Genomic DNA, 13,831 nt, shown 5'->3' on the forward strand with positions numbered 1-13,831 from the left:
CTAGTTTTTTGTAGTTTTTTAGTAGAGACGGGGTTTCACCGTGTTAGCCAGGATGGTCTCAATCTCCTGACCTCGTGATCCGCCCGTCTCAGCCTCCCGAAGTGCTGGGATTACAGGCTTAAGCCACCGCGCCCAGCCAAATGTATTCATTTTCTTCAGTTTTAATGTTATATGTCATCAAATTATAAACTCACAGATCTGCAAAAAGATCTTAGTCCAGCTCCCTGACTTAACAACAGATTATAAACCAGCTGGTCCAATGGTAGTGAGTTATCTCAATTGATTGTTGAGACTTCACTAGTCTTTAAAAAAAGAAAGAAATGATAAAACCAAGAACCAGAAGAGGTGACATAACTTGCTGGGGGTACACAGTATCAACCTTGTGAACAGGACTTCCATTGCCTTTTCCCAAATCATCTAAACCAACTTCTCACTGACCATTTTCTTTTATTGGAATAAAGAAAGACTCATTAGAAATGTTGATGTCTGGTGTGAGGTTCCGTGGTATAATGGTGAGCATTCTGGACTCTGAATCCAGAAATGTTGATGTCTCCCTTTATTTAGTGATCTGAAGAAAAAACAAAAAAAAAAAGAGAGAGAGAGAAGAAATGTTGATATCATCCTTGGCCAAAACTGAGCACCTGTCCTTTGCTGGACTCTGTAAACATAATATTAATCTCCCACATGCAATCCTTTTCCCACTGGCCTGTCTATAAAGGAAGGAATTTTACTTTCAAGTAGAAACTAAAATTTTACTGCTGTTATATTCGTTATAAGATTATTTAAATATACAAAAATTAGAAGCACTATGGTTGGTTTAGAATGATTTTCAGTGGTGTTGCAGGTAGGGCATTGGTTTAGATTGCCATGAGAAACTACTGCAGCTCATGCTGGTATCTTTAGAGCCTGAGAAGGCAGAGAAATATCATTGGATTAATGAATTAGTATGTGTAAAGCGGTGAAAATTTACTTCCCTGCTGATTTTACACATTTGTAGGGAAAAGGAAGACCTGTAAACATTTGTAATAAAATAAGAGGATTCTTCCCAGTGTAGATTTTTAAGTAAAACAATAAATAAGAGTAAAACACTAGTGTGGGTATAGAAGCAAGGGAGATTCAAACATAGAAGATGAGTAAGAATCTGTAAAATAACACAGATAGCAGAATGTTAGGTTTTAAATGTAGCTTTAGAATGAGTGGCTCTTTGATGACTCTTGCCACTTGGAACTAAAAGACCCAGAAGAGCTTATTTTGGGTGGGCAGGCAGACTCACAGAGCAAAGACTGTGAGCTTGCCATTTACTATCATAATTGCCTTTAATTAGCTGACCCACTGATTACACTTTTCCACGCAAAATCCTTTCCCAAGGCATCTGGCTTTAGCAATAGGAAAATGCCATTTGAAACCTCAGATAAAAAGTGTCCTGTAGGACCTGGGGTGTGGTGGCTCATGCCTATAATGCCAGCACTTTGGTAGGCCAAGATGGGCCAATTGCCTGAGCCCAGGAGTTCAAGACCAGCCTGCACAACTCCATCTCTACCGAAAATTTTAACAAATTCGCTGGCATGATGGGGCACACCTGTAGTCCCAGCTACCAGGGAGGCTGAGGCGGGAGGATTGCTTAAGCCTGGGAGATCAAGGTTGCAGTGAGCTATGATCGCACCACTGCACTCCAGCCTGGGCAACAGAACAAGACTCTGTCTTTGAAAAAAAAAAAAAGTGTTCTTTAAATCTGATTTTCCTCCCTCCTTTAGGTATCTCCCTGGGATAAAAAAGAAGAAGCTAACCAGAAAAAGCTGGAATTTGCATTCGCAAACAGTGATTATCTGGCCCTTCTACAAGCATATAAGGTAAGCATATGACCTAATAGCTTCGTTTTATTCCCAGTGTTGGCGCTAAAGACTGAGTAATTTAGTTTGATTTTCTCCAAAATTTAGGGATGGCAGCTAAGTACAAAAGAAGGTGTGCGTGCAAGTTATAATTACTGCAGACAAAACTTCTTGTCCGGAAGAGTTCTGCAGGTGAGTTGTGTCTGTGGCTTTTTCTTCGTTTTGTATTAGAGTAGCTCACCAGAGGGTGCTGCGACTTTGTCTTATGTGTCCTGTCTTAACATTTCAAATGTTATTTCTGGAGTATGTTTGGCTTTACCAGCCATGTAAAATGGACTCCTGCACTGTGACATCGGGCTTTCTGTGCTGAACCTTTCCACTGACCTCCTTTTCCTCTTTGTGGTGAATTTTTGTTTACTTATGTGGAGGATAGGGTAGAACATAGGCACTCTGAAGATTGCTGCTTACTGGAAGTCAGTTTTTTCAGTAATTACACCAGGGATGCTTTCTCATTTGTTTGTTTGTTTGTTTGAGGCAGTCTCCTTCTGTCACCCAGGCTGGAGTGCAGTGGCGTGATCTCGGCTCACTGCAACCTCCGCCTCCCGGGGTCAAGCGATTCTCCTGCCTCAGGTACCTGAGTAGCTGGGATTACAGGTGCATGCCCCCATGCCCAGCTAATTTTTTTGTATTTTTAGTAGAGATGGGATTTCACCATGCTGGCCAGGCTGATCTCGAACTCCTGACCTCGTGATCTGCCCGCCTTGGCCACCCAAAGTGCTGAGATTACAGGCTTGAGATACCACCCCAGGCTACCCCAGGCATTCTTAACCTGAATCTCTAAGCCCCTGAAATTGTATACAAAATGTTATGCTTATGCATATGTGCATTATTCTGGAGAGACGGACCATAGCTTTCATCAGCTTTTCAGAGGGGTCCATGGCCATCTCTAATCTCCTTACCCTTTCCCCAAAACCAAAGAACTAATACTGAACCAGATTTTGTTATTTTTCTTACATCTGTCAGAACCTACTAAGTGAATATAATGAGTATACAAGAAAATGTTTAGCCGGGCTTGGTGGCTCATACCTATAATCCCAGCACTTTGGGAGGCTGAGGATTGCTTGAGCCCAGGAGTTTGAGACCATCCTGGGACACATGGCAAAACCCCATCTCTACAAAAAATACAAAAATCAGCCAGACCTAGTGATATGGGCCTGTAATCCCATCTACTCCAGAGGCTGAGGTGGGAGGATCACTTGAGCCTGGGAGGTCAAGACTGCAGTGAGCCATGAACGCCCTACTGTACTCCAGCCTAGGCCAACAGAGGGAGATCCTGTCTCAAAAAATAAAAATTAAAAATGTCTTATCTTCTGTATAATGTAGACAGGGCTTCTGTCCCCTGTTGCAACAGTGTTTTAGATGCCCTTCCAAAGTGGAATGAGGCCAGGGACTATGGCTCACGCCTGTAATCCCAGCACTTTGGGAGACTGAGGCAGGCAGATCACTTGAGGCCTGGAGTTCAAGACCAGCCTGGCCAACATAGCAAAACCCCATCTCTACTAAAAATACAAAAAATTAGCTGGGTGTGGTGGCTCCTACCTGTAATCCCAGCTACTCAGGAGGCTGAGGCATGACAATCGCTTGAACCCAGGAGATGAAGGTTTGAGTGAGTTGAGATTATGCCATTGCACTCCAGCCTGGGCAACAGAGGGAGACTTTGTCTCAAAAAATAAATAAATAAGTAAATTCCAGAGTGGTATGAGAAGCCAAAATAATGATAGCACACATCTTTGCAAAGCATATTTTACTCAAAGATTTTAGGGCCCTGCACAGTGGCTCATGCTTATAATCCTAGCACTTTGGAAAGCCAAGGCAGGCAGAACCTTTGAGCCCAGGAGTTCAAGACTAGCCTGGGCAACATGGTGAAACCCCGTCTCCACAAAAAGTATAAAAATTACCCACGGTGATGGTGTATGCCTGCGGTCCCAGCTACTTGGGAGGCTGAGAATCACTAATCAAAGGAGGGGTATTTATATGTACAGGGCAATAAGAAATATTTTCTCAAGTCATTAAGATGCTTAAATATAAGATGAGGATATTTCTTTTAAATTATATTTCCTACTAAATTTATTTATTTATTTATTTTGTTAGGATATGTGTAGATTTTGCTGTGACTTATGAGGTCCATCAAACAAGAGTTGCATCTTTTCACTAAACTCCAGCTTAGATTGTAGGATTATTTTTATTAAGATTTCAATTAAAACTTTGTCATGAAATGGAAACTGTGGTATATTAACTCCTAGTTATATTATACTTATCCATGTACACTTGAGACATTGCAAGAAAATACTTAAACCATCATTGAGAGACAGGGTAGTGTTGCTTAGCTTTCAGTTCTTCAATGATTATTATCTCCTCTTTGTCTGATATGCAGCCCATGTGAGAACAGTAGCCACAAAAGAAAGAAGTTTGTGCTTTCTTTCTCACATTTGTGCTCAACCACTAAAAGGAGCATCTAAACCAAAGCCAGGCGTGGTGGCTCATGCCTGTAATCCCAGCGCTTTGGGAGGCCAAGGTGGGCAGATCACCTGAGATCAGCAGTTCAAGAGCAGCCCGGCCAACATGGTGAAACCCCCATCTCTATTAAAAATACAAAAATTAGGCCGGGCGTGGTGGCTCAAGCCTGTAATCCCAGCACTTTGGGAGGCCGAGATGGGCGGATCACGAGGTCAGGAGATCGAGACCATCCTGGCTAACACGGTGAAACCCTGTCTCTACTAAAAAATACAAAAAACTAGCCGGGTGAGGTGGCGGGCGCCTGTAGTCCCAGCTACTCGGGAGGCTGAGGCAGGAGAATGGCATAAACCCGGGAGGCGGAGCTTGCAGTGAGCTGAGATCCGGCCACTGCACTCCAGCCTGGGCGACAGAGCGAGACTCCATCTCAAAAAAAAAAAAAATACAAAAATTAGCTGGGTATGGTGGCACTTGCCTGTAGTCCTAGCTATTTGGGAGGTTAAGGCAGGAGAGTCACTTGAACTCAGGAGGCAGAGGTCGCAGTGAGCTGAGATCGTGCCACTGCACTCCAGCCTGGGCAACAGAGCAAGACTCTTCTCTCAAAAAAAAAAAAAAAAAAATCTTAAACCACTTAATGATGTCCCTATTCCTAGGAAAAGATATGAGCCAGCAAGACCGCAAGGAAGGAGAAAGAGGAAACATTCTGCTGAGTTCCACCAAGAGCACGAACCACTCTAGGCCTTAGTAAGGAATTGAGAGGACAGGAGCAGAAATGCAAGTAGGAAAAGCTAGACAGTAGACAGTGCCGCAGCACTTGGAGTTGGAATTCCAGTCAAAACCAACTGCATTTTTTGCTGTCCTAAGAATCTCGTGGAAAATTAGGCCTACCCAACATCCAACGAAAGTGTTTAAAATTGTAATCTAGAGTTAAATAAATGATCCTTGGATTTACTGAATTTTTCAATTTCTGCATAACTGTTTCACTCTGCCTGCCAGTTAGTGTAAGTGAAAGCTGCTTCTTGGAAATGACCAGACAGCATCCTCTTCCTATCTGAGTGATGAATCCACTTGAGCCTCATTGCTATCCCCTGAAATAATGCATTTTCGTAGTCACTCATTTTTGTAAGACTTAACACTGTTATGCTGATGCCCTTGCTTAAAGGTTTTTCCACTTCTTTTAGGAAATGGCCAGCCTCAAACGACAATTCACGGAGCTGTTATCGGATATAGGGTTTGCAAGGGAAGGGCTCAGAGCAAGGGAAATTGAGAAAAGGGCCCAAGGAGGAGATGGTGTCTTAGATGCCACAGGAGAAGAGGTAAAGAATGTGGAGTTGGTTCTTGTTTCTCTTTGATTAGTACCTAAATACAATCTTAACCTGAGAACACATGTAGACATTCTTCACTTAAGCCTTATGAGCAGTGGGTTAATGGCATTCTTGATTTTCTACTTTGCACAAATAAATATCAGCCGACCTGGCACAGTGGCTCATGCCTATAATCCCAACACTTTGGGAAGCTGAGGCAGGTGGATTGCTTGAGCTCACGAGTTCGAGACCAGCCAGAGCAACATGGTGAAACCCCACCCCCACCCCCATCTCTGCAAAAAAATTAGCCAGGCATGGTGGTGTACCACCTGTCGTCCCAGCTACATGGGAGGGTGAAGTGGGAGAATGATCTGAGCCCAGGAAGCAGAGGTTGCAGTGGGCTAAGATTGAGACACTGAACTCTAGCCTGGGTAACAGAGCCAGACCCTGTCTCAAAAAAAAAAAGGAAAAAGTATAGAAACATTTTTTTAAGTGTCAGCTAACACTCATAAGAATAGAGGGGGCTGGGCACAGTGGCTCATGCCCACAGTGGCTCATGCCTATAATCCCAGCACTTTGGGAGGCCAAGATGGGCAGATCACCTGAGGTCGGGAACTCGAGACCAGCCTGACCAAGATGGAGAAACCCTGTCTCTACTAAAAATACAGGCGTGGTGGCACATGCCTGTAATCCCAGCTACTCGGGAGGCTGAGGCAGGAGAATCGCTTGAACCCGGGAGGCAGAGGTTGTGAGGAGCTGAGATCGCACCATTGCACTCCAGCCTGGGCAACAAGAGCGAAACTCTGTCTCACAAAAAAAAAAAAAAAAGAATAGAAGGTTTTCTGCTCATCGTTGCCGTTGTTTTTGGTTTTTAAATTTCATGCTGCTTCTTGATAAATTCATAAAAGGTAGAATAGACTTCTGGTAGAATTTTCTTAAATCAGGCCAGCATTTTTTCTAACAAAGGACCGTTTTTTTCTATAACTATAGCAAGAGCACTTCTGTAAGATGAACCTGATGCCCCTGTGTTCCAAGTGCAGTTAGCACTTCCTGGAGATTCTGAACATCTCATGAACCAGAATTTTTTTTCTCCATTTATACTTAGGAACACTGGCTTTGTAACTGCTTTGCAAAAGTCTAGAAAGTCATTGTAGGCTCCTTGGAATGGGTCCAATGTGACTGTGGTCCAGTAGATTTGTTTTTTACTTAGAAATAATTTTTCTAGCAAAGAGATAGAAATTAGATGCTCTTTTTTTGCTTTAAGGTAGAGATCAAATATAATAAAATGGTAAATTCTACGGCACAGACATAACCATATTAGAGCCAGACGCAGTGGCTTATTCCTGTAATCTCAGTACTTTGAGAGGCTGATACAGGCAGATCACTTGATGTCCAGAGTTAGAGACCATCCTGGCCAACATGGTGAAACTCCGTCTCTACCAAAAATACAAAAATTGACTGGGCATAGTGGTACACGCCTGTAATCCCAGCTACTCGGGAGGCTGAGGCAGGTGAATCGCTTGAACCTGGGAGTCAGAAGTTGCAGTGAGCTGAGATGGCACCACTGCACTCTGGCCTGGGTAACAGAGCAAGACTCCGTCTCAAAAAGAAAAAAAGAGGCCAGGCATGGTGGCTCACGCCTGTAATCCCAGCACTTTGGGAGGCCAAGGCAGGCGGCTCACCTGAGGTCAGGAGTTCGAGACCAGCCTGATCAACATGGAGAAACCCTGTCTCTACTAAAAATACAAAATTAACTGGGCGTGGTGGCCCATGCCTGTAATCCCAGCTATTTGGGAGGCTGAGGCAGGAAAATCACTCGAGCCCAGGAGGCGAAGGTTGCAGTGAGCTGAGATCGTGCTACTGCATGCCAACATGCCAGCCTGGGTGACAGAGTGGGATTCTGTCTCAAAAAAAGAGAAGAAATAGCCGTGTTACTTGTTAATTAATGCTGTACTTTTCTCATAGGCAAACTCAAATGCTGAGAACCCCAAGTTGATATCAGCAATGCTGTGTGCTGCTTTGTATCCAAATGTAGTGCAGGTAACAAAACATTTTTCCTAGATCCTTCTATTTTTTGTTTGATTTGTAGCCAAGTGGTGTAAGTTAAGATGTGCATATTAATCATGTTAAAGAGATACATACACATGTGTGCGCACACACACACACACCCCCTTTTAAACTTAGTATACACTTTCACTCCTTCAGTTCCCCAAATCTATTTGGATACGTTATTCAATAACACATTTATTGTATAACATTTTTAATCCTTCTGACATATGATATTCCAAAAATTAAAATAGACATAAATGTCAGTCGGCCAACCTATATGTAACTAACTTTCTGTGTTAGTTGGAAACTTAATTCAACTATAGTTTATCTTACGCCCTCTACTCTGGACTAAAAGTAAATAGCCAGGCATGGTGGCTCATACCTGTCATCCCAACACTATGGGAGGCCGAGGTGGGCAGATCACGAGATCAGGAGTTTGAGACCAGCCTGGCTAACATGGTGAAACCCCATACCAACTAAAAATACAAAAATTAGCTGGGCGTGGTGGTGCGTACCTGTAATCCCAGCAACTCAGGAGGCTGAGGCAGGAGAATTGCTTGAACTCAGGAGGCAGAGGTTGCAATAAGCCAAGACCATGCCACTGTACCCCAGCCTGGGCCACAGACCGAGACTGTCTCAAAAACAAACAAATAAATAATAGGGCCAGGTGCGATGGCTCACACCTATAATCCAAGCACTTTGGGAGGCCGAGGTGGGCGGATCGCCTAAAGCCAGGAGTTCGAGGCCAGCCTGACCAATATGGAGAAACCCCACCTCTACTAAAAATACAAAACTAGCCAGGCATGGTGGTGCATGCCTATAATCCCAGCTACTCAGGAGGCTGAGGCAGGAGAATCGCTTGAATCCGGGGAGGCGGAGGTTTCAGTGAGCCAAGATCACACCATTGCACTCCAGCCTGGGCAACAAGAGCGAAACTCCGTCTCAAATAAAAATAAAAAGTCAGTGCTTTGCCATAAGACCACCTGTGGCCAGACTACTGGAAACGCTACCTGAGTGTGCTTTTGGACTTTTACTTGAGTTTTGATTATTCATCCCTAACAAGGCACCATTTTCCCCAAAGAGTTTGAATTTGGCAGAATACTGAATCATTTTTCAAAGCCTTCACTTTTTTTATTAAATCCTCAGTTAACATCTGACTGATTTATGGCTCATTTTCTGCTTAGCACTTGTCTGCTTTTCAAACCATTTGAAATGTACTTTTAAAAAATTGTTTGTGCTTTGTAGTGTGGTTATGAAAGGGAAAAAAAGTCATTTGGATATAGATTTACTGGTTTTGCTATCATACTCTAGTAATGTAAGGTCTTACCGTTGGTGGAAGCTGGGTGAAGGGTACAAGGAACTCAGTACTATTTTGCCACTTCCTGTAAGTCTATAATTATTTCAAAATAAAAAGATTATTTAAAAAAGAATGTGGGGGCCAGGAGCATTGGCTCATGCCTGTAATCCCAGCACTTTGGGAGGCTGAGGTGGGCGGATTGCTTGAGCTCAGGAGTTTGAGACCAGCCTGGGCAACATGGCAAAACCCTGTCTCTAAAAAAAGAAAAAGAATGTGGGGAAAAATCATGTGGAGACTTAAAATGTAGAAACAAAGAACATAAATGTGGGATAAGAAGTTTTAGGTAACAATATAGTTTTGAGGCTAAACCAAAAAGGAAAAGGTGATTTATCTGACTGTATATCTAAGAACTCATCAATAAGAAAGACTTGGGCCCTGCTCTATCGCCTGCCATTGCTCCCCAGGCCCCGAGTGGTTCACGGAGCAATAAAGACAGATTTCAGGGCCGGGCGCGGTGGCTCACGCCTGTAATCCCAGCACTTTGGGAGGCCGAGGCAGGCGGATCACGAGGTCAGGAGATTGAGACCATCTTGGCGAACATGGTGAAACCCTGTCTCTACTAAAAATACAAAAAAATTAGCTGGGCATGGTGGCGGGTGCCTGTAGTCCCAGCTACTCGGGAGGCTGAGGCAGGAGAATGGCGTGAACCTGGGAGGAGCTTGCAGTGAGCCAAGATCGCGCCACTGCACTCCAGCCTGGGCGACAGAGCGAGACTCCGTCTCAAAAAAGAAAAAAAGACACATTTCAGGTGCCAGGAACTTGCACCTCCAATCCCAGATGCTATGTTCAGCAAAAGCTCTGTGGTTCTGGCCTACAGTGGTGACCTGGACACCTTCTGTATGTGGCTCAAGGAACAAGGCTATGACATCATTGCCTACCTTGCCAACATCGGCAAGAAGGAAGACTTCAAGGAAGCCAGGAAGAAGGCACTGAACCTTGGGTCCAAAAAGGTTTTCATTGAGGACATCAGCAAGGAGTTTGTGGAGGAGTTCATCTGGCCAGCCGTCCAGTCCAGTGCACTGTATGAGGACTGCTACCTCCTGGGCCCCTCTCTCCCCAGGCCCTGCATCAGCCGCAAACAAGTGGAAATTGCTCAGCAGGATGGGGCCAAGTATATGTCCCACAGTGCCATGGGAAAGGGGAATGATCATGTCCAGTTTGAGCTCACCTGCTACTCACAGGCCCCCCAGATTAAGGTCATTGCTCCTGGGAGGATCCCCAACTTCTACAACCAGTTCAAGGGCCGCAGCGATCTGATGGAATATACACAGAAACATAGGATTCCCATCCCAGTCACTCTGAAGCACCCATGGAACATGGATGAGAACCTCATGCACATCAGCTATGAGGCTGGAATCTTGGAGAACCCCAAGAACCCAGCACCTTCAGATCTCTACATGAAGATCCAGGACCCGACCAAAGCCCCCAACACCCCCAACATTCTCAAGATTGAGTGAAAAAGGGGTCCCCGTGAAAGTGACCAGCATTAAGGATGGCACCACCCACCAGACCTCCTTGGAGCTCTTTGTGTACCTGAATGAAGTCGCAGGCAAGCATAGCATGGGCCACATTGACATCGTGGAGACCCACTTCATTGAAATGAAGTCCTGAGGTATCTGCAAGACCCCAGCAGGCACCATCCTTTACTACCCTCATTTAGACACTGAGGGCTTTGCCATGGACCAGGAAGTGCGCAGAATCAAACAAGGCCTGGGCTTGAAATTTGCTGAGTTGGTGTACACCGGTTTCTGGCACAGCCCTGAGTGTGACTTTGCCCGCCACTGCATCGCCAAGTCCCAGGAGCAAGTGGAAGGGAAAGTGCAGGTGTCCATCTTCAAGGGCCAGGTGTACATCCTCTGCCAGGAGCCCCACTGTCTCTCTACAGTGGGGAGCAGTGAGCGTGAACAGGCAGGGCAATGGTGAGCCAGCCAGTTGATGCCACCAGTCTCATCAACATCAGTTCCCTCAGGCTGAAGGAATATCATCATCTCCAGAGCAAGGTCACTGCCAAATAGACCCCTGTACAATGGGGAGCTAGGGCCGCCTGACTTTGCAGATTCCCCAAGTACAGGCACTAATTGTTGAGATAATTTGTAGTTGTGACTTGTTCTCCCTGGCTGACAGTGTAGTGGGGCTACCGGGCCCCAGCTTTGTTCCCTGGTCCCCCTGAAGCCTGTAAAAGTGGTCATCAAAGGGAAGGGTCGGGGGCAGCTACAGTGGGGAGCTATAAAATGACAATTTAAAAAAAGAAAAAGAAAAAAAGACTAAAGCCGGGCGTGGTGGCTCACATCTGTAATCCCAGCACTTTGGGAGGCCGAGGCGGGCAGATCACCTGAGGTCAGGGATTTGAGACCATCCTGGCCAATATGGTGAAACCCCATCTCTACTAAAAAATACAAAAATTAGCTGGGCATGGTGGTGAATGCCTGTAATCCCAGCTGCTTGGGAGGCTGAGGCAGAAGAATAGCTTGAACCTGGGAGGCAGAGGTTGCAGTGAGCAGAGATCGCACCATTGTACTCCATCCTGGGCTATAGAACATGACTCCGCCTCAAAAAAAAAAAAAAAAGACTAAATAAAAGATCTGATAGAACCTAATAGAAACGTGGGCAAAGGACATGACTGAACAGATAATACATACACAAAAGTTATATTCAGTGTTACTAGTAAGAAGAAATGCAAATTAAAACAGCAAAGAAGGCCGGGTGCGGTGGCTCACACCTGTAATCCCAGCACTTTGGGAGGCCGAGGCGGGCAGATCACAAGGTCACAAGGTTCAAGAGCAGCCTGGCCAATATGGTAAAACACTGTCTCTACTAAAAATACAAAAAAAAATTAGCCAGGCGTGGTGGCGGGTGCCTGTTGTCCCAGCTACTCGGGAGGCTGAGGTAGGAGAATCGCTTGAACTCGAGAGGCGGAGGTTGCAGTGAGCTGAAATTGCACCACTGCCTCCAGCCTGGGCGACAGAGCGAGAGTCTGTCTAAAAAAAAAAAAAAAAAAAAAAACAGCAAAGAAATAGCCTCTTTTTACTTTTTAAATTGGCAAAACTGGGCTGGGCAGAGTGGCTTGTGGCACTTTATAAGCCTGAGGTGAGAAGATCACATGGGGCCAGGAGTTTGAGATTAGCTTGGGCAACATAGTGAGACCTTGTCTCTAAAAAAATTTTTTTAAAAATTAGCCAGGCGTGGTGGTGCCTGCCTGTAGTCCCGGCTACTCGGGAGGCTGAGGTGGGAGGATAACTGGAGCCTGGGAGGTTGAGGCTGCAGTGAGCTGTGATTGTGCCACTGCACTACAGCCGGGGTGACAGAAGTGAGACCCTGTCTCAAAAAATAATAAATAGGCAAAACTTTTTAAAAATTATAATACTGCCAGATGTGGTACCATGCACTGGTAATCTCAGTTACTTGGGAGGCTAAGACAGGAGGATCACTCTAGCCCAGGAGTTCAAGGCTACAGTTAGCTATGACTGTACCTGTAAATAGCCACTGCACTCCAGCCTGGGCAACATAGAAAGACCCTATCCCTAAAATAAAAAATAGGCCAGTAAGGTGGCTCATACCTACAATCCCAACATTATTGGAGGCCCAGGTGGGAGGATTGCTTAAGGCCAGAAATTGAAGACCAGCCTGGGCAACATAGCAAGACCGCATCTCTACCAAAAATAGATTAAAATAAATAAATAATTGTTTGATAATAATGCAAATAAATAAATATAATGCTGGTGCTGTCGTGAACCCCCCAAAATGAGTACTCTTACTCTAAGTAGGAATATAAGTTTATACTCCCTTTCTAGATAGCAGCTTTATTCCTAGGGATTTGTTATTAGGAAATAATTAATTGCATATTTGTACAAAGATACAGCTGGGAGAATATTCATTTCAGCATATTTATATTTCAGCATGTTTATAATTGCGGACAATCTAAATTTGAAATAACAGGGAATTTATTGGTTAAATTATTATAAATTCTTACAACAAGGTCTTATATATCCATCGAAAATTATGTTTTAGGAAAATATGTGACAACATAGAAAAATGTTCTTAATATATTGTTTTAAAAAGTAGGTTATAAAAAAGATTCTATTTTAGTTTCAAGACATGTTTATTTTCAAGATATCATTGAAAATACATCATTTTCAAGCTATTTATTTATATTATGTGTTTATGGTTTTTTCTTTTTACATATAAAAATATAAATTTGGAAGAGAAGATTAAAATGATATTTACTGGCTGGGCACAGTGGCTCACACCTATAATCCCAGCACTTTGGGAGGCCAAGGTGGGTGAATCATGAGGTAAAGAGATCGAGACCATCCTGACCAACATGGTGAAACCCCGTCTCTACTAAAAATACAAAAATTAGCTGGGTGTGGTGGCGTGCGCCTGTAGTCCCAGCTACTTGGGAGGTTGGGGCAGGAGAATCACTTGAACCTGGGAGGTGGAGGTTGCAGTGAGCCAAGATTGTGCCACAGCACTCCAGCCTGATGACACAACGAGACTCCATCTCCAAAAAAAAAAAAAAAAAGGCCAAACACAGTGGCTCACGTGTGTAATCCCAACACTTTGGGAGACCGAGGCAAGTGGATCATCTGAGGTCAGGAGTTCAAGACCAGCCTGACCAACATGAAGAAACCCCATCTACACTAAAAGTACAAAATTAGCTGGGCATGGTGGTGCATGCCTGTAATCCCAGCTACTTGGGATGCTGAGGCAGGAGAATCACTTGAACCCAGTAGGTAGAGGTTGCAGTGAGCCAAGATTGCGCCATTGCACTCCAGCCT

The 13,831-nt window shown here is 44.4% G+C and overlaps 1 protein-coding gene and 1 pseudogene across 1 annotated transcript in view; both read left to right on the forward strand.

Moving 5' to 3' along the window:
• The window catches only part of DHX57 (DEAH (Asp-Glu-Ala-Asp/His) box polypeptide 57), an 82,098-nt gene that overhangs the window by 58,823 nt on the left and 9,444 nt on the right, over positions 1-13,831 (forward strand). The window contains exons 18-21 of the mRNA XM_011935940.1: positions 1,755-1,850; positions 1,938-2,021; positions 5,525-5,659; positions 7,613-7,687. Of these exons, the coding sequence (XP_011791330.1) occupies positions 1,755-1,850; positions 1,938-2,021; positions 5,525-5,659; positions 7,613-7,687 (390 nt within the window). The remainder of the gene's footprint in view (positions 1-1,754; positions 1,851-1,937; positions 2,022-5,524; positions 5,660-7,612; positions 7,688-13,831) is intronic.
• Positions 9,836-11,068, forward strand: LOC105507451 (annotated as a pseudogene).

This window comes from Colobus angolensis, unplaced genomic scaffold (genome assembly GCF_000951035.1).
Source record: "Colobus angolensis palliatus isolate OR3802 unplaced genomic scaffold, Cang.pa_1.0 Scaffold15, whole genome shotgun sequence".
Classification (NCBI taxonomy): Eukaryota; Metazoa; Chordata; class Mammalia; order Primates; family Cercopithecidae; genus Colobus; species Colobus angolensis.